The sequence below is a fragment of the Pteropus alecto genome, unplaced genomic scaffold (assembly GCF_000325575.1).
Source record: "Pteropus alecto unplaced genomic scaffold, ASM32557v1 scaffold20, whole genome shotgun sequence".
Taxonomy (NCBI): domain Eukaryota; kingdom Metazoa; phylum Chordata; class Mammalia; order Chiroptera; family Pteropodidae; genus Pteropus; species Pteropus alecto.
In genome coordinates this window covers 4,098,787-4,119,809 of record NW_006436298.1, presented here as the reverse complement: position 1 = coordinate 4,119,809, position 21,023 = coordinate 4,098,787, and the positions used below count along the sequence as shown (strand labels likewise).

Genomic DNA, 21,023 nt, shown 5'->3' with positions numbered 1-21,023 from the left:
TAAAATAGAATTGAACTGGGTGTGAATGAAGGAGAAAAAGTAATGGATGATAGCTGAGGTTTTAATTTTGGAAATGGGTGGTTTATGAATTTTACAGGCTGAGAAAGGGAATGCCAATTGAATGCTGGATTGGAGAGGAAGATGAAGAGAGTGATTTTTTATATAGTAAATGTAAGGAATCTGAAGAAATAAGGGTTAAATATATCTAGTTGGGATTTGAGAAGTATACCTCTGAAACTTAAAAAAGAATTTAATTCTGGGAACAAGTTAATTTGAGACCCATTAATTTAAGTGACAGTGAAGTTGTGAAAGATGTTGTTTGATGAGTCAAAAGTGAGAATAAGGTTGAAAATGGAAACTTTTCTAAACTAAAGGGGATAGGAGAGCGTCACCCATCTATTCTTCATTCTCACTGAGACTTCCTATTTCTTGTTCTCTTTCTCTCTATTAGTCAACACCTTTCAGTTTTACTTTGTTTCCTATTGAAACAGCATAGTTCGTATTGACTAATTTTGTTTATTTAATTAAGGTGAGGTCTGCCATGTTTGTCTACTAAAGTAACCATTTCCCCTTAACAACTGATAAGGAATTTGTGAGCAGATACTTCACCTTCATGCTTATTTTGTATCATGTTTCATTTTAATCAAATGGAATATGTAAACAAGGTTTTTTTAAAAATCCTGCTATTCAAAGTTCCATTTTAATCAATTCTAATTTTAGTTGTTCTATAAAAAATAGTTTTCAATGTAGAGATCATTGAAATCATATTTCCTTATCCATAGTTTCAGTATTACAACCCTGCACCATTCAAAGGAAAAATTTCTAACATGATAGTCTAACAGCTATTTAAAATAATGTCACATTTTAGGACCATAGCTTTCTTATTTCTTATTCAGGTCTTGTTTTTCCAGAGTTTCTAATTTTATTTTGTTTTATTGAGAAGGGTTTTTTTTTTTTTTTTTTTTTTTTTTTTTTGCTCAGTGGTCAGTATTATCCAGTTCCTTTGTGTTTATATCTATTGCTTGGAATATATTCCCTTCTTTTTTGGAGGCATTTTTCTTGGAGTCTACTGGTTAATTAGTTTCTTGGGTTACTACGCATCTCTCTCATCTTGGGATTTCTTTTTTCCTTGGTGGGTTCCACATCTTCCTCTTTTTTGTGTTTACATCCTCGTTTTGTTAGAGAACATCTTCAAGTAATTATCTCAAAGGTGCCTGAGAAGTAAAATTTCTGAGTCCTTGCATATTTAAAAGTGACTTTATATTGTCCTCATTTTTGATTAATAATTTAGTTGGATGTGAAATTTTAGGTTCATTTTCCTTCAGAACCATGGATGATGGAATTGGGAAAAAGAAATATAGAGCATCAAATTCATCTATATGGTTTTGTATTTTAGGAAAAGACTTAAAGATGTAAAAAAAAATAGCATGGGTTCATGTTGGGCAGTAGATAGAAGTCTTGTTTTTCTTAAAAATTTTTCTTCAATGAAAGTGATCTTTATTCTTTCTGTTTCAAGACTTTTATAATGTGTTAAGCTTTAGGGCTTCTGATCTCAACTTGGTATTTGATGGGTACTTTCAATTTAAAGACCCTCCTTTAGCTTAGAGAAATTTAAAAAATAATTTCCTAATAATTTTCTCACCTTAGTTCTCCCCTCCACTCTTCAGTAGTTGGTTCTCTGCTTCTCTTATCTCTTTTCCTTCTTTTTTCTTTTGTTCTAAGTTCTATGAGATTTCCCTAATTTTGCCTTTTTTTTCCCTTCAATTGATTTAAAAAGTCAGCAGTCATATTTCTAATTTTCAGGAGATTTTCCTTTTTTTGATTGTGTTTTTCTTCGTATCTTATTTTTATTTCATGAAAAATGATTTCCTTTAATCTTTCTGAAGATATTAAATGCTGTATAGCTAGTTAGAAAAGACCAGTGATCCAATTAGATTTTCTGTTCATTTACTTATATCCACAGTTGCTTTTCTAGTTTTTCCATTATTCATTCATTCATTTACCAAATACTTATAAATACTTGTCATAGATCAGACCGTGTTCTAGGTGCTAGGGGTACAACAGTGAACAAAATAAAAATTTCTGTCATTGTATAGCTTGCATTCTAGTCGAGATACACAATAAGATAAATAAAAGTTATAGTATGTTCGATAACGATAAGTTCTGAGTTGGAAAAATATTGAGTCAAAACTCTAAGGGAAATGAGGAAGGGAATGCTGACATCTGAGGGTTAAGCTTTCCAGGTGGAAAGGTCTTATCTTAGAGTGTTCGAAGAAAAGCAAGAAGACTACCATGGCTAGAGCTAAGCGAAAGAGAGGAAGAATAATGGAAGGTGAAGTCAGAAATGGAACTGGGTGCCAGATGTTAGGTTTTAGAGGACACAAGATAAAATCAGTGATGACTCCAAGCTTGAGGCCTTAGCAACTAGAAGAATACAGCAGTCATCAACTGAGATGAGGCAGACTCAGGCATTAACTAATAGGGAAAAGCTGTAGGAAGAGTAGGTTGAGGAGGTGGTATATATCATAAGTTCAGTTTGCCATGTTAAACTTGAGGTATTCTATAGGCTGTTGGATATGCATGTCTGGAGTTCATGAGAGAGATGTGAATTATGGACTTATAAATTTGGGCGTCGTCAATATATAGATGGCACTTAAAGCCGGGAGACTACATAAAATAGCTTAGATGGGGAGAATAAATATACTTAAGAGGGCGTAAGGAAGTTAGAAAGATATGGTGGAGACAGCAAACACTATAGTAAGAAATTGAAGGAATAGCAGGCATATATCCTAGAAGCAAAGAGAGGTATTTCAAGAGAAAAATGCTGCTGAGTCAAAATAAGAACAGGACTGAAAAATGACCATTGAATTTATCAGTGAGGAGATTATTGGTGACCTTGACAAAAGCAGTCATGGTGGGGTTTGGAAAAGAGGCAACAACCTGATTGAATTAGGTTTAAGAAGTAATGGGAGAAAAGACTATAGACAATTGTTTTAAGGAATTTTGGAACAGCAAGAAATGTTCAGTTGCTGCAGGCAGAAGTGGGGATGAAAGGAGGTTTTGTTTTGTTTGATAGGAATGATTATGTAGAGAGATGGGAAATTTCTAGAGTGATGTTCATGATAGGTAAGAAGGGATGGAATTATCTGCATAAATATAATAATTGTCCTTAGCTTGGAGACTAGACAGTTCATCCATAATAACAGGAAATAAGATAGATTATATGGACTTGAGATTCAAGTGGGTGGGGTATTTGTGGTTGTAGGAGTTTGTAGGAGGTTTTGCAATATTGTCTATTGGAATAAAAGATGAGAAGATGAGGTATTAGGGGATTAAGAAGAGAGGAAAAAAATAAGAAATATTCATCCAGGAGAGCCAGATATGTAATGAACCAGAGAAACGTAGTATCATTGCCATGAAGCATTAAAGACACAGTTGTGATCATGATGATAAATTTAAAATGAGACTAGTCAACATCTTGGTGTTTTCTTATGGCTAAAAACTGCAAGGGGGTAGGTCCAGAGTAGCAAATTTGACTTTAATCAGGGTTGTAATTTAGCCAAATAAATTCCATGAAGGGAGAAAAGGGCAGGGAAATTGAAGGTGGAATTGAAGCTGGGTTAGGAGGTGAGGACTTGAAATGGGTGGAGGACAATGAAAAGGATCAATGGGTTCTAATGAGCATAAAAGGACTATCTCTTGGAGTTGAGAAATTAGAGAGACAGTACTGGAAAGATAGAAGAATAGGATACCTGAAATTGGGACTATGACGATGTAGCAAATATTGATAATACCAAAGTCTAGGATTTGACCCTGGGTATGAGTGTCTAAGGTAAGGTGAAGGACATGATATCTGAAAGAGAGGAGGTCAAGGAATTGAGAGGACCATCTGTGTCAGCAGTTCTTATTCTGGCATCCATGGATAGAATTCAGGGGGTTTGTGAACTAGAATGTGGAAAAATTACATCTTTATTTTTACTAAATCTTAACTGAAACCTAGCATTTCTTTTTATTATGAACATAGCTCAAAAACCAATAAAGTAATAGCAGGACCTGTGATTTTGCCCCCAATAGAAATTATAGGTATTTTCATGTCATTCTACAGTTTTTGAAGGTTCAGCAAAATATTATTTGTGTTAATCAGCAAAATATTAATTGTGAAATTATGTTAATTATTAGATCTACTGCAGATCTCCTTATTTAAAAAGTTACAAAAGACATGCATTACTATTACATTTAAAAACTATTTTGATAACTGTATTTCACTACAGTTGGTTTTATTTATAATCCTATAATTTTTTTTTGCAATTAAAATATTATTCTGAGAATAATAATATCCCAGGCTTTACCCCTAGACTTCCAAAGGGATCTAAGGTATATGTGCACACACATACATATAAATTTTAAGAACCGATGATATATGAAGATATTGAAATCAACAATTATTTCAGGAATGTTATTGCAGAGAATGACAGTGATCCAGAAGCTAAAATCTTTAAGAAATGAAGAAAGCAGCTCTGGGTCAGTAGATAACTGCAACTAGCAGAGGGAGAAGGTGATGGCTGGAAATCAGACAAAAATTTGTGTTTTTTGTTTTGGAGGAGAGAGAGAGGGAGAATTGTTTGGAAATGGGAATGAGTCACAAGGACACATATCCTACTTCCAAGTTCAATAGGAGGTATGTAGGAGAGAAAGCAGCCACCATTCCAGAGGATTTCAAGGAAGAAAGAACGTTATTTAGGGAAAATCAGATTTTTGTTTGACCCAGATGAAGTGAACATTCACAGATGAGGCTGAAGCTATAGTTTGAGAGGAAACAGTAGAAGTATTTTAAATGGTGACAGCAAGACGTAGCAGATGGCATCAGAAAACTTGATATGTAAAACTATGTGAGCAATAGAATCCAGGGGATACGTCTTGGTTTCTTTTAAGGACCGGCATGGCAAGGAATGGGAGCGTGATGAGATTAATTCTGGTGGTTCTGGGGCAGACAGGGTAAAGGTGAGTTTGGATGCCAAGGGAGGTGAGAGCAAGGCTATTTGAAGGCATGTATAGATTTCTGGGGCTCCCACTTAACTCAACTCCTCCATCATCGGGCCCCCAGCACCTTTCTTAATTTCATAATCGTCTTCCCCTTCCTTCCCTCCAGCCAGAGTAGCTGCTTACTGTTTATCAAATACTGTACACATGCTCCTTCCTCATTGCCATGCAGAGGCAGTGCTGTTCCCGCTGCCTTGTCTGTTTTTTCCCAAAATATCTGTTTGGTTTGTTCTTTTACTTTACTCAGGTTTCTGTTCAAATAATACCTTATTCTAGAGGGTGTCCTTGATCATCCTAAATAGTTTGTATAATTGCCTCACTTCTAATTACCTTCTTTCCTCTTATATTGCTTTATTTTTTGTCAACATTCATTACTACCTGATTCATCATTTATTCATTTAATGAATGAATTGCTTTTTTTCTAACTCCTTCCACCAGAATGTGAACTCCATGATAGAGCAGAAACTTTGTTTTGTTCAGTATTGTATCCACACCACCTAGAACAGAACCTGCCATGTGATTGGCACTCAGAACATACTTGGTGAATGAATAAAGTCAGAAACAACCTTAAGAGGGTAGGGGAATGATAACATAGTGACTAAGAGTCCAGTATCCAAAGTCAATCAAATGAGTTTGTTACTTTGCTCAATCTCAGTTTTTCATCAGCAAAAGGAGCTAATAGTAAGTAGTACATACTTCAAAGCGGTATTAAGATTAAATGAGATAATATGTGAGAATATCTTACAGAGTACCTAATGCACAGAATCTCTGGATTCTCATTCTTGAAATTAGAGATTGTACTTACTTACGAGGCTTCTGATTCTATTTTCCCCCAGCAACCTGAGTTTCTTGGCTGAGACCTTAGAACTTTAGGTCTAAGAGATTGTACTTACTTACGAGGCTTCTGATTCTATTTTCCCCCAGAAACCTGAGTTTCTTGGCTGAGAACTTAGAATTTAGAACCCATAGTCCAGCATGTCATGACTTTAGTGCTCTTCCCTTTCCGGGCAGTGCTCTAGACCCTGCTTCCTACTCTTCCCTCTTACCAAAACTTCTTGTATATGCTCTCTTTTCTGCAGGAACCGTGCTCAGTTTACCTCACATTGTTAATCTCCTGGTAAAGTAATTCATGCTCAGGTATTAGAGTTTCTTAACGGCATATTATGTTATCCCCATAAGTATTTGCATTTAATTTAGGGACTAATATCTTGAAAGTAAAGCAAACAATGGTGAAAATAATGAGATGACTAAGGGATGCTCTTTTTTTTTTTTTGCATTCCTTAGTTCATTTTGTATAGGTGGCTTCAACTTTATCTATAAGTTAGTGCAGTTCTGATTACGTCTCATCTTTTTTTCCAAGCATGTGGTATTTAACATGAGTTTTCCTAAACAGAATCATAGAGGCTTAGTTTCAAAGGGAACTTAGAGATTATCTGGACCAGAGGCTTTCAGCATTTTTTCTCTTTAAAGCAGCAGAACCTTTTCTCAAATGAAATGTTATGTGGAAACTTAATATATACATTAATAAAAGCACAGCTGATTCCTAAACCTAGGAATCCAAACCATGTAGGTCTCTCTTTGTTGTCTGGAGCAATCCCCTGAGGGGGCTTCCATGGAACCCTTAGGGCTCCCCAGAGTGCTGTTTTCAAACCACTAATTTACACCAACCCTTTCATTTTTCCAGCTGAGGAAATACACCCAGAGAGTTTGTGTTTTATCCAGTATTGCAGGGTAAATTAGCCAGGTTAAGAGCAGTCCTCATATGTGCCACACTTAGAAAACACTATTAGACAATGATGGAAGTTCTTATTTCTGATGCAGATAACTTTTACTATCTGATTTCTTTTAATCAGCAAACTTTTATTTGGTGTACATAGTACGTATGAGACACTTTCTGTGCCTGTAACTGATACAAAGAAATGTGAGAGAGAACCTTTTGTTTTAAGAAAGCAACTTGTATAATTTGGAAGATAAAACATGCAGTTAAAAAGTCATTCCAAATTTAAATAGAGCTTTAGGACCTGAGATGTAGCAAAGCGGTGTGGAATTAATTAAAAATAAATTAATTAAAAATAAATAATAAGCTCTGTTAGAGCTCAGAGGAGAGTGAAGCTACTCCATTTAGGCTAGAGAAAGTTTTAAAGAGGAGCTAGGATTGTGCTAAGTAGGACTTGACGAAATAAATAGGTGTAAGGTGATATAATAAGTGAATAAGAGCAGAGCTTTGTGTGAATCCCAGCCCTTTCACTTACCTCTTTGTAATGTTGGGTAAGTTTTTAACCTCTGAGCCTATCACTTTATCTGCAAAATGGGGATATATGGGATGTAATTAAGGACATATTAATTGGTGCAGCATAAACTTTAAAATGTCAGTAGTTATCATAATAGTAGTTTATTTCTCCTGTATATCAGTGTCTGTGTTGGACAGCTTTCCATGGGGTCTCTCAGGAGCCCAGGTTCCTTCTCTTTTTGGCTTCTACCTCCTCCATGTCTTTTTTCAGAGAGAGTGGAAAATTCCACTAGGGACATTTTCAGAGGCTAGGTCTGAAAGTGATATACAACACTCTGCCTATTTTCTATTGGCCAAAACTCAACTACAAAGCTATACCTAGTTTAGTGTGCACCATTTGGAAAGGAAATAAGTCTTAGTGAACACAAAGAAGTCTCTGCTACCTCACAGAGTTGTCAGGAAGATTGGAGGAAATAATGTGTCATGCTTAGTACAGAGCATAGGGTGTAGAGTTATTTAAACATCCTTTTTAAAGAAAAGGAAAATTTATATAATGTTTTTCTGAGTATAGACAATTCATTAAATTTCTATTAACATGTGCTTTAACCTCTTTTTTTTGAGAGGTATCAATTTATTTTGGATTTTTGGTAATGATATTTCAAATGATTCTTCTTGGTAAGTCCTTTGTTTCCTTTTCTTTTAGCATGGTGTTATTGCTACAGAAGATGAAGAATATTTTATTGAACCATTAAAGAATACCACAGAGGATTCCAAACATTTTAGTTATGAAAATGGCCATCCCCATGTTATTTACAAAAAGTCTACCCTTCAAGAACGGCATCTCTATGATCACTCTCATTGCGGGGTTTCAGGTAAGTGAACATATGGCTTTTAGAAATCGTATTGTATTGTATTGCCACTCTCTTTCTTCTGACACATATGGTAAGGTTCATAATAAAAGTAAACAAGAATTTTAGTAATTAGAATGATAATGCCCAGAGTCCTCTTTAAAAATGCCACATAGGAGTTCATTTATCCTAAGTGTGCTGGAAACCCATTGAAAGATTGTAAGCTGCAGGAATCACATGATCAGATCTGAGTTTTTCAAAAGATTACTCTGGCAGCCATCTGGAGACTGAATTAAAGAAGAGTAAGACTAGAGATAGGAATTTTGGCAGCTGTATAGTCTAAAGGTTAGAATTTAGAGAAATAGAGGACATAGCACAGCATAGTAGAAAGAACATGAGCTTTGATGTAGCTTTGGACAAATTACGCAACCTCTCTGCATATTTCTCTCAGCACACATTAGTTACTCAGTCAAGTTGTAGCTATCGTTATTATTGAAATAACTGTTTCTAGCATTTAAAGGGCTAGTACATTTTTTTAAAAAAAGATTAGATTTGTTTTATGTAGTTCTAGTAGCTGGAACTAGGGGCAGAGTATTTCAGAGGCAGATTTCAGCTTAATACAAAGAGTAGTTCACCAACAAATAAATTTAGTGAAAAATGAGATGGATTCAACAGGTAGATATGCAAAAAATGGAATGGATTACCTTGCGACCAGTGAATGCATCACCCTTTTGTTTCTCCTCAGTATCCTTCATAGGCTCCTTATCTTCTGCTTCAACTATAAGTATTCTTTAAAGTTCTTTCTTCAACTGACTATTCTCATTCTGCATTCTCTCTTCTCGAATAATCTCTGAGGCTTTTAATTACAGGAGGTTCTCGTTGGTCAAGAATAATTGGTACTAGAAAAAGGCCACTTGAAGTGAATCCACTTAATATATGAAGTAAAATTTTATAGTAGATAATAATAATGTATTGAGTAATGAAACTAAACATTGTGGAAATAGTTTATTTTATCTTATATTTAACAAAAGTTAGGCTAGGAGTACAACTACATATATATTCTTTAAAAACTAGGATTTAAATATTTAGTTGTCTTTTGTGATATAATTTTTTATATTCGAATTATCCTCTTTTGAAGTGCCTATCTCATTATTGGTTTTACAGAGGCAGATCTTTATTTTTCAATGGCTTAGGCATGAGTCAAACAGTTCTCCAACTCCACTCTTAACTGCCATCATAAAATTCTGCTCTTTTGTGGAAGATTTTCTTCTTCTACAATCTCTCCCCCTGGATTACTGAGACTATTTCCTAAATGGTCCTCGCTTTTAACCTGTTCCTAACACCAGTCAATTTAGTTCAGACCCTCATTATCTCTTGCCTGGACCACTGTGATGACTTTCTAAGTGGTCTTTCTGTCTCCAGGTTTGTCTTTCATATTTAGCCAAGTCTGTCTCCTAAATCTGGCTGTACTACACACCTTCAAACACTTCACTGGCTTTCCAGTAGTGGGATTATAGTAGCAGTTTCTTAAGTTCTGTGGGAATGTCACTAGATTTTATTGGAAAGAAAGCGTTTTGTGTTCAGTAAGCTTGAGAAATGCCTGGTTAAGAACTACTGATTTTAATTGTGATACTATTTCAACAACTTAGTTCAAGTGAGATGTGCATTTATAGGCATACACTGCCAGTTAACCTGTTATTGGGTACTCAAGTTTATATAAAAATATAAGATATAAAAAACCCTTTTGACAGTGGGTATATTTATCTCATATTCAGATATGAATTTTTCTATTCAGATTTAAGCTATCAATTAAAAATACGAAAGTGACATCTGTTCTTTATAGAGTATTTAGAAAATACCGGATAAAAAGAAAATAAAGTTGCTTTTACACCAGAGTTAACTGAATGTTTTGTGTGTGTGTGTGTGTGTGTGTGTGTGTGTGTGTGTGTATGTGTGTGTGTGGTATCAATTAGGTTTTATTGAAAAAACAAACTATCCCAAAATTTAGTGACTGAAAACAACAAACATTTGTTATTTCTCACAGTTCTGGGGTTAGCTGAGTGGTTCTTTTGGTCTAAACTAGCTCAGCTAGGGACAGATGTTCTAGGTCCTAGGATGTCTTTCTTCACTTTCATATTTGGTAGTTGGAAGGTCAGTTGGTCAGGGGAGTGAAGTGGTACACAGTTGGGACAAATCATTTCAGCTCCACGTGGTCTCTCAATCTCCAGGTCTTTTTACATGGAACTCTCAGGATTCTAAAGAACAAGTTTTAAATTTCTGCTTGTATCACATATAAAATGTATTATGTCGGCCCAAAAAAGTCACATGTTCAAGCCCAGAATCAGTGTGGAAGGGCAGTAACGAGGTTCTGGATACAGGGAGGTTTAAACAGATTGTAAGTTATTACAGTAACAATCTACCGCATCCAGTATTATCCAGCAGTCTTGAGGCCTTCGGAGAAAAGAGTTGCTTAATCTCTGTTCCTTGGGATCCGCTAGGAAAAATCCTTCTTCTTTTTATTTTTTTTGCACATTTCTGCATTTTATTATTATTATGGAGTAAGCATATATTAAATCTCATTAGGGAAGCAGCTGCCTTCTCAGGTGGATTGGAGCAAGATGTGCTGCTTAGTTACAGAAGCAGATAGCGTTCATAGAAACGGTGGACCAGCCGCCTGCTCGAGCAGAGCAAGTTGATAATGTCCATGGGAACAGCAGAAAACATCCTTGGGAGCAGGCATTGCTGAGAGCTCTTTGTGCACTGCCTTCTTTATGGCTGCAGGCCAGGCAGTCATCTGCCTTCTGAGTACGTGGAGGTGCTATGTTCTCTGAATGTTCTTATAGTCCACTGACATAGCTATTATGTTCCTCTACCTGCATTATCTACTTCTGTATTAAATAAATATTAGTTTAGCATGTATGTGCAAGGCTATTCTAGGTGTTGGAGAGGCAGCAATAAAAGAAGGAAGAGTCCCTGCTTCCAGGAAGCTTATATTATAGCGAAGAGAGACAGTTAACTAAGTATACCAAATAAATAAATATATAGCCATGCGTTAAGAAGTAATAAGTGCTATAAATGAAAAATAAAGCAGATCAATGAGATAATCTTGAATGGCTATATATTAAAAAATATTTTGAAATTGATCAGACACTTAAAATCTTATTTCAGATGACAAAGAGATGCATGTATTTGGTTTTAGGGACAAGTTCTTTTTTGCATATGTTTATGGAGAAATATTGTCTTTAACATTCTATACTCTATCTAAAATTAAACTGAGCAAAGCATATATAATGAGTATCATTTGAAGAACTACTAATCTTTATTTTGAAACAAAATAAGTTAATTGTGTATTCTATTTTAGACTATAATATATTAGTTACAGCTCATTAAACTTAACATTAAGCAGTTAATTGACAGTTAGAGAATGTATATTGTTTTGCAATGATCTAATTATACTGGATTAATTTAATTTTTAAAATGAAACTGAAGATGTTATCTCTTCGATTTTATATCTTCAGTGTGTTTGCGTTTCTATTATATGTATATCAAACTACAAATTCTTTGAGTATAAGGTCTCTTCATTTATGAAAAGTCATCAGACATCATGAATGCATATGTCTGATAGAGTGATAGCCAAGCAGACTAACAATTTAAAAGCTAAAAGTTTGAAAATTATGAAAATTATGATGATAATAACAATCACTACTTTATACAGAATGCTACCTAATGAGAAACACCATTGCAAAGTGTTTATTTTGCTCAGTGGTGTGTAATTCTTTAAATAAAAATAAAGAGAAATTAAAAAATCAGAGAAGTGAAAATGATCAAAATAATGGAAACTAAACCCTATGTTTAGACAGTTAAGTTGTCCAGTCAGAGGAAGGGAAGACTAGACATGATTTGAGTACATGAATGGTTTTATGATCACAGAAGAGGGAGCAGGAGAGATTGGAGTTATATAATGCAGAAAAGATTTTAACTGTTTCATAACAATATTACCATAAACACAAAGGCTTAAGCAATATACTTTTGTTATGTAACAGTTCCTGTAAACCAGAAGTTTGTACATGGATGGGTTATCTACTTAGCCTCAGCCAGGGCTGGGTTCTCATCTGGAGTCCTGACTGGGGAAGAATCCACTTCTCCCCTCCCATGGTTCTTGGCAGCATGCAGTTCCTTGCTGTTGCAGGACTGAACACTTTAGCTTTTTGGCTGGCTGTCTGCTAGAGGCCACTGTCAGTTCGTTGCCATGTACAAGTCACCGACTTGGTTGCTTGCTTCTTCTAAGCCAGCAAGGAAGAGACTCTAGTAAGAGAGATGCTATAATATTATATAACATCATTATGTACAATACTCATTTGTATGTAATCATGTGCATCTCATCATCTTTGCTGTATTCTATTAGTTAGAAGCAAGTCACAGGTCCTACTCATACTAAAGGGGAGGAGATCACACAGAGGTGTGAACATCAGGAGGCAGAGGTCCTAGGGGCCACCCTAAGAGTCTGTCTGGCACAACTCGACATAGGGGAATACTCACTGGCTGTCTTGGGGATATATTATTGAAATAAGAAGTAGTTTGTCTCTGCTTCTCTTGATCTTTAGGAATAAAGACACTAGTTTATGTGAGTTTCAAAAGTATTTGACTATAAAAGGTTAAAAAAACTTTTTTTAAAAAATATTTGACTGATACTTCTCATGGTCCTTTTCATTTTATTTCTTAAAATTTATGATGTCTACCAAAGTAATTTTTGAAAGGTAAAAACTAAAAAAAATTAGAAAAATAGAGAAAGTGTCACTTTCTGTCATATATATTATATAAATCAATCTAATTTTCCTCACTAAATTTTTCAATAAGTGGAGATTAGAAAGATTTCCTCTTCAATATAAAGATATAAAAGTGAGCTATGCAGAGGACCTGTACCTGCTCAAGTTTATTGAGTGAAGATGTGTATAAATGAGGCAAGTATTCATAAATTCCACAGCACTAAAAGGTCTCCTGTGTACTGAAGAACCAAATGACTAGAAAACCAAAGATAAACCACAATCCACATGAAAATGTAGTGTAAAGTGAGTCATGCTGGAATCCTGATCTTTCAACTCTCATTCCAATGCCCTTTACCACTAGGTTTTGAAAAAGGAATATTTTGGGTGCTCTGTCAATATAAATAGGTTTTGAAAAAGGAATATTTTGGGTGCTCTGTCAGTAGACTGCAAAACTAAGTGAAAAAAATAACTCATAACTTCTGAGAATTGAGATTTATAGAACAGAATTACTCTAGTTCTTAGGCTGTTTGGACAGTTAATGCTTGAGTTGCTTTTTAAACAACTTTAAATGATTTTTAAAATTACCTATTCTAAATTTAAAAGTATTATGATTACTAACTGGAATAATAGGAAATAATTATTTAAAAGTTCTTTTTTATTAAGTAATTCATTACATTTATTTTGTTTTGTTTTCATGAGCAGTTGAATATGATTAATATTTAATTTTTCAGATAATATAATTATTTTGAAGATCTTCATACATTAGAGAGTTTATGAGAAGCATGTTTACATGAAAGACCTATAAATACATAAACTTAATGGACCTATCTGAACTAGTTAATTGTTTTTATTATAGACGTCATAAGAAGTGGCAAACCTTGGTGGTTGAATGACACATCCGCTTTTGCTTCTGCACTACCAATTAATGGCACACATGTCCACCACAGACAGAAGAGATCAGTAAGCACCGAGCGGTTTGTGGAGACACTAGTAGTGGCAGACAAAATGATGGTGGGCTACCATGGCCGTAAAGACATTGAACATTACATTTTGAGTGTGATGAATATTGTAAGTTTGATCCCTTTATATAATATTGTAACTTCATAGTTTGTTGTGCTTTTTGACTAAGGTTTTTATTGTGAAATAATGATTTTAAGAATTAATTCATCTGTAACAAGAAAGGATTGATTTAATGTTTCAGATTCATAGAAAATAAATTTAAAGATATGATTGTTCATTTTCAGATAATGTGACTTTTTTGACTAGGTCATTTTAAATCTCGTTTAAGAGAATTTCTTTAACTTGTAACATCAGCTCACCCGCTTAATTACTGTGTTGTAATTCATCTTGGGGAGAAAATATTTCTTGAGGCAGACCTGTATAACAAACTTTCTACCAGGGCATCTTGTCGGTATCGTTCTAAGTGATATGGGATAAAAGAAAACATTTTTATATACAGAGTAGTTAAATTTATGAAAATTTTTTTTACTACTGTATAAAAAAATATCAGTCACTCTATAATTTTTGTCTGACTTTGTGTCTTTTCTTATTTTCTGGAGGTCAGGTTGCCAAACTTTACCGTGATTCCAGCCTAGGAAACGTTGTGAATATTATAGTGGCTCGCTTAATTGTTCTCACAGAAGATCAGGTAAGAATGAGATAGTTTATAAATCTAAAACTCTTAACAGACAGGCTCTAGAATTATGTATTATAATATAATATATTTTATTATTGCTCCTCTTAGGAAGTTCTAGTTGAATATGATTTTCAGCACTAATCATTTAATATTTTAAGCAAATTTCAAATAGTTTACCAGAGTATACCTCTTATATCATGTTAAAGCTATATATACATGTATATTAGCTGTATGTTTCAGCAAAAGGTGAGCATTTGCATAACAGACCTTCTAATAGTGGTTTTGGTTGGTTTCCTTTGCTGATAATCACATATATTCACATTATCATTAAAGCTGGAACTGGAAAGAATGTCTGTTCAATAATACACTAAATTAACTCTAGGTCAGATACTATAGAGATAAAAACTGGCAAGAAATTATTCCTAGAAACCACTACTTCTAATTATAGTCCCACTTTAGTCTTCAAAAGTTTTAACAACTGACCTTAGTAATTTGTTTGGAACATTTCTGGTATGCATGTTGTATTGCAGCCAAACTTGGAGATAAACCACCATGCAGACAAGTCCCTCGATAGCTTCTGTAAATGGCAGAAATCCATTCTCTCCCACCAAAGTGATGGAAACACCATTCCAGAAAATGGGATTGCCCACCACGATAATGCGGTTCTTATTACTAGGTATGGTTTGTTGCAAGTATTTTACCTTTAATTGTTGTGTTTGATATTGTAACTATATTTGGTTCTATCTAAAGCCTCATTCAGGTAATGAGTACAGAGAAAGCAAATTGGTAATTTATTATTCATACTGAGAAAGAATATATTACACTATTATTGTGTTTGCATCAAATGAACCAAATAAGAAAAAAGAAAGATTTAGATTTGATGTAGAAATTTAATAAATATCTCTCCTTCTACTAAGGTCTATCCATAAGGTTTAATTGGAAGCACATGCATGTTTTGTTACTTGAACAAAATATGTATAAGAAGCAAGATTTTCAAAAGTATGAGAAAAATATATTTAAAAAATAAAAATGTCATCACCCTTGGTTGTAAATATGTTAATTATTCTTGCATCCAAATTGTTAAAAGTGAGGAGTTACACAATTTACTTACATGAATGTTTATTTAATTTAAAATATTTTAATTAAGAGATATAAATATAAGATTTATTATACTATACATTGAACAACTTGTCTCTCAGGCAAAATTATTATTTGATGATAACCCAATAAATGCATATATTTCTTTCCAGTTTTACAAAACTGTATTTTGATCCATTTTATTCCTTCCTCTCTAACAACAACTCTGTGAAGTAGTTATTGTTATTATTTTTCCTAAGTAAGAAAGAAGGAAATTGGTTCAAAATACCTTAGTTGCTCAAGGTTGCTTAGCTAATAAGTGAAAGAACAGGACTCAAACCCTGGTGATCCTATCTTTTTTATTATATTATGCTATTTATCTTCATTTTTTTATACTCTAGTTATGATTGGTTAGAAGCACGCTTAAATCATTTTCAGATAAGTTTGTCTTGACCTTTTCTCAGCATTTAAAAATGAAAGTGATAACTAACAATAATAAGCAAAATGGAAGCATTATTCTATCTTGGCTAAATGGATTAGCCTTTGTTTTCTTGATTATTTCTTTTCATTTGCAAGGCAATATTTAACATATACTTCATCTGTGGTATGCTTATGACTCTACATTAAACTCTGTGGAGAGAATATAAAGTATTTGGGATCAGATTCGTTAAACCCAGAATCTTGAGTAAGATAATGTGAATTTAGCTTAAAAAAAAAAAAATCCCTGTTAATTGAGTTGTAGAGTTAAAGTTTCTGAGTTTATTTTTTTTACAGTTAGACTCACTTTAACTGCCTTCATCTACCTGACATTGTAAACCAGAAAATTTCGTTTATGACATGCTTGCTGAAGAAAAACAACATCGTATAGCTCTATATTCATACGTGTTGACATATCAGTCTGATAAATTCTGCAATTCCTCAGGGTCTTGTGGCCTGGAATGATTCCCAAATATATTTGAGGAGTTAAAAATATACTAGGAATTGTGCAAATATAGAAACCTTTGTGTAAAAATATATATGGATATCATTAGCATCAATGAAGTTACTAAGGGAAAATGTCTATTATATATGGTTAACAAAATGATCACAGTTATTTACATTGGCTTCTGTATTTATATTTATAAAGCCCTACCTCTCCCCCAAAGGCAATACCCAGCGGGCTCCTGATGCTTCACATTTTTATTGTATCTGCATTGGATTTTTAACTTTTACATCAAATGACAGAAGTTATACCAAGAGCACACATTTCTAAGTATTTGAGTTCTGAAATACATCTGGGCATTTAGCCACCCTTTCTTGGCACTGGCTACAACATTTGGCTGTCTGACTTGTTACTCTGAACTGGCCCTGATATTTTTTCTGATCCTCTACAGAGCTCTTCTTTGCTTCAATAAGCCATTTGTAGTACTTTTTTGATGTCTGAGATTTGAACAAAAACTTTTTTTTTAACTCGTTCTCCTAACGGTCAGACTATAGCACTGGAAATGATCTCAGAATTTAATAGGATAGTACTTCAAAGAGGTTATATCTCATATCAATTTATATTGGTTATGTAATGGAAGTTAGAAAAATGCCTCTTTGGGGCAGCATAGAATGCCTTTTCGAATTGTTATTAAAGTCTCAAAGTAACTTTTAGCTTACTTAAAAGTCTATAAATATCTTTGAATTATTAGGGCCACAGAATGGCTTATCCAAAAGAAATGACTATCATCTCTAATATTTGGGATTTTTTGTTGTTGTTGGGAGTTTACCAGCACTTGACTCTCCCTTATAAATTTTTGATTTGTGAAAATGAACATATGTTTAAATCATATGCTACTTTTAGTAAAAATAATTATGAGAATTCCAAAGGTGATTTATATTAATGTTGAAAATTATTTCATGTAACTCACTTATTAATATGTTTGGGGTTTTATGACTCCACCATTTCAAAGTAAGATCATGATTTATGTTTGCTTGAAATGTCAGCTCACTAGGGAGAATGTATAATGTGTTTATCGAGAATTCCAGAGAAAAATTGATGGATATGTTTATCTCCACTAGGCCTAATTTTCTCCTAGGGATTTAAATGTTTTAAGCAGAAAACCATTTGGAACTGTAGTTAGGTAATAAGAGTCACTTTTTCGAAAAAAGTATAAAAACTCAAAATGTTATCTCCTCTTAGCAAATGACATTTTATTGTTATATTTTACCAATAAAAATTAAAAACAAACAATGCTCTACAAAGCTATCGGATCACTCTGACTAGACAGAAAGAAAATAAAGTAAAAAAATTTTAAAATTTTGTTGTTTTACATGGTATCAAAAATATTGAATTGCATATTGAAAACTATTTATATATACATATATTTTAATTTTTATATATAGTTATATTTATTTTTATACATAAGTATGTATAAAATATAGTGGGCATCTGTTATACATCAGCTGACTAATTTTTTTTAAAAATTGAGATAATTGACAAATAAAATTGTATATATTTAAATTGTACAACATGATGATTTGTTATAGATATACTTTGTGAGCTGATTACCATAATCAAGTTAATTAACACATCTATCACCTCATAGTTATCTTGTTTTTTATTTCTTTTTTGGAGTTTGAATGAGAACATTTAACATACTCTTTTAGCAAAGTTCAAGTATATATATAGAATTATTATCTATAGTCACCATGTTGTACATTAGATCTCCAGAATTTATTCATCTTACAATTAAAAGTTTGTACCCTTTGACTAACATTTTCCTATTTCCCCCATTCCCAAACCCTAGGCAACTACCGTTCTACTTTTGTTTCTGAATTCAGCTTTCCTTTTTTTTTTTTGATTCTAGTTGTAGTTAAGGTCATACAGTATTTGACTTTCTCTAGTATATTTTACTTAGCATAATGATCTCCTGATTCATTTATGTTGTTGCAAATGACAAGATTTCCTTCTTTTTTATGATTGAATAATATTCTATTATATCGGTATATATACCACAATTTCTATACCCATTCATCCACTGATGGACATTTAGGTTGTGTTCTTATCTTGGCAGTTTTGAATAATGCTACAATGAACATCGGAGTGCAGATAACTCTTCGAGATGCTAATTTACTAATTTCACTTCCTTTGGATATATACCCAGAAGTGGTATTGCTATATTATATGGCAGTTATATTTTTAAAATTTCGAGGAAATTCCAAACTAACAGCAATGTAGTCTCCACACAGCTTTATCAGCTGAGATTAATGTTGGAAGATTGCAGGGATCCTCAATGGCCAAGGCTGCCGTTGTCTGCAGCAGCAGTGAAAGCTTCTGATCTCTTTTTCTCCTATGGGGATATCGGTGGAGGGTATTCCTCTTGTGCTAGGTCCAGCTTGCGGGTGCCCACAATAGTGCTAGGTGTCTGATTTTGGGTACCCGTGGAGCAGTAATGGAGCCAGGGACTAGATTGCCAGTGCTTGCAGTCTGACAGCAGCTTTGGGGTCTGGCGTGCTGGTTACCCTGCAGCAGTGATGATGTGTGAAATGCAAGTATGTGCGAAGTGGCCATGAAGACAGAGTCTGAAGCATGGGCATTGAGTACAGTGGAATTCTGGTCCTGGGTGTGGGCTAGCCTGCAGTGGTGTTGGCTCTGATTCTTGAGACATGGGCACGTGTAGAGCAGCCACAGGGCTGGGTCTGGATCATGGGTCCACACAGAGTGGTCCTGGCGCCAGGAGCAGGCAGAATAGCTGTGGCTCTGGAGTTTGGTATGCTCAGGGTTGGAAGGTGCTGGCAACTCTGGTCCGAGGGAAGCACAAGAGCAGTTCCTTCTTGGAATGGGCAGCATCTTCTTCCCCAGGTCTGCGGCTATTGGTTACCCTGGTGATGAAAGCTGCCAGTGTCCTCTGTGGATCAGGCTCCTGGAGCCTGTGCCTAACAACACTATGGGGTACTCCCCAGTGGAAGCTGTGGGGAGTCTGTGGCTGTTGGGGTCCTCTGCATAGCAGGTCACTGGGGACCACGATGGTATGTGTTCTGTGGCCATACTGATAGCTCCCACACTTCTTTCTTCCTAGTTGCTTCCACAACTCTCCACTAAGCTGCTCTCCCAGCGATTCTTTCTGTGCAGTTATTCTCTAATTTTTGCTCCACTATGTTGCTGTAGGTTCTTAATTGCACTCTTGAGCTCTGCTAGGGCTATTTTCATTTGTGGATAACTGTTTAATTATTGTTTTATGTCAGGTGATGAAGGTCGATAATTCCTACTTCACCATCTTGCTGATGTCACTCTACTAGCTATCAGATTTAACATTTTGCCATACCAAAGAGCAATCAGTTTCATGTCACTTTCTAAAGTGATGTACAGATGTTTCTCTGGTGTGTCAACTACTTGACATCTTAGCTCTGAATACCAGATTTAGTGCCATAGTGCATACATTTGTAGAAATATGATCATATTAAATAAACAATATGCTGGAATAATAAAACTGGTATTTCATTTTTCTGATATGTTTTTAGTTAAAATATCAGTAGTAGTAACATGTTGATTGCTTATATAGACTAGATTTATTAGAATTATTCGATGATTAGCGTTTACCTAAATCAACTTGACATTTAGTAACTCTTCAAAATTATGGAATGTGACACTATATAACTAGGTCAAAAAATGATTACTATTTTGTACTTGAAGCTCTGGACACAGAACTTAAGAAGGTAAAACAGGACTGTATTTATATACTTTAAAAGTTACACTTGATACAAAACTTTCAAATTATCTTTATTAACCTTTGTATTGAAAAACTAAATATCTATTTAGGAATAAAAATCTATAATTTGGCAAGATATTTTAAAAATTATATTTCCACATGAAGTCAGGATATATCTACCACAAATTTAAAGTCAAGCCGATTTCTAAATTCATTTAGTGGCAAAAATATTAAAGAAATTCATTTATAGTCAGAAAACGAGTAGGAATTTAGTGACATAAATTGTACTTGCATCAATGTTGAGTAATTAGCATGAACAGAATGAGGCCTCCATTTCCCGACTTTGTCTACCATCTAGCATTAGAATCATGTTTACCATCTTTATGATGTTAATATAAGTAGTGTATATTTTAGATAGGAATTATAACCTAGAACTTTTTTGTTAACAGATTTATTGAGATATAATTCACAGACCATACAATTTATCCATTTAAAGTGTGCAATTCAATGATTTTTAGTATACTCATAAGGTTGTGCGATCAGCACCATAATTAACTTTAGAATGTTTCAGTCATTCTCGAAGGAAGTCATCCCCATTCCCTTTCTCTTCCCCAACCCAGCCTCAGCCTTAGGCAGCCATTAACCTACTTTTTGTCTCTATAGCTTTGCCTAATCTGGACTTTTTGTAAGAGTGGAATTTTACAATATATAGGCTTTTGTGACTGGCTTCTTTCACTTTGTATAGTGTTTTCA

General features: G+C 34.2%; 1 protein-coding gene across 10 annotated transcripts in view; it reads left to right on the top strand.

Annotated features, from left to right (window-relative positions):
* Positions 1 to 21,023, top strand: part of ADAMTS6 (ADAM metallopeptidase with thrombospondin type 1 motif 6) — a 244,972-nt gene that overhangs the window by 10,798 nt on the left and 213,151 nt on the right. For all 10 annotated transcript variants that reach the window (XR_003046702.1, XR_003046701.1, XM_025047793.1 and 7 more), the window contains 4 exons: positions 7,974 to 8,142; positions 13,741 to 13,952; positions 14,449 to 14,532; positions 15,051 to 15,196. Coding sequence is in view for 8 of the 10 variants with exons in the window: in XM_025047793.1 (XP_024903561.1) it covers positions 7,974 to 8,142; positions 13,741 to 13,952; positions 14,449 to 14,532; positions 15,051 to 15,196 (611 nt within the window). In the remaining 2 variants the exon portion in view is untranslated. The remainder of the gene's footprint in view (positions 1 to 7,973; positions 8,143 to 13,740; positions 13,953 to 14,448; positions 14,533 to 15,050; positions 15,197 to 21,023) is intronic.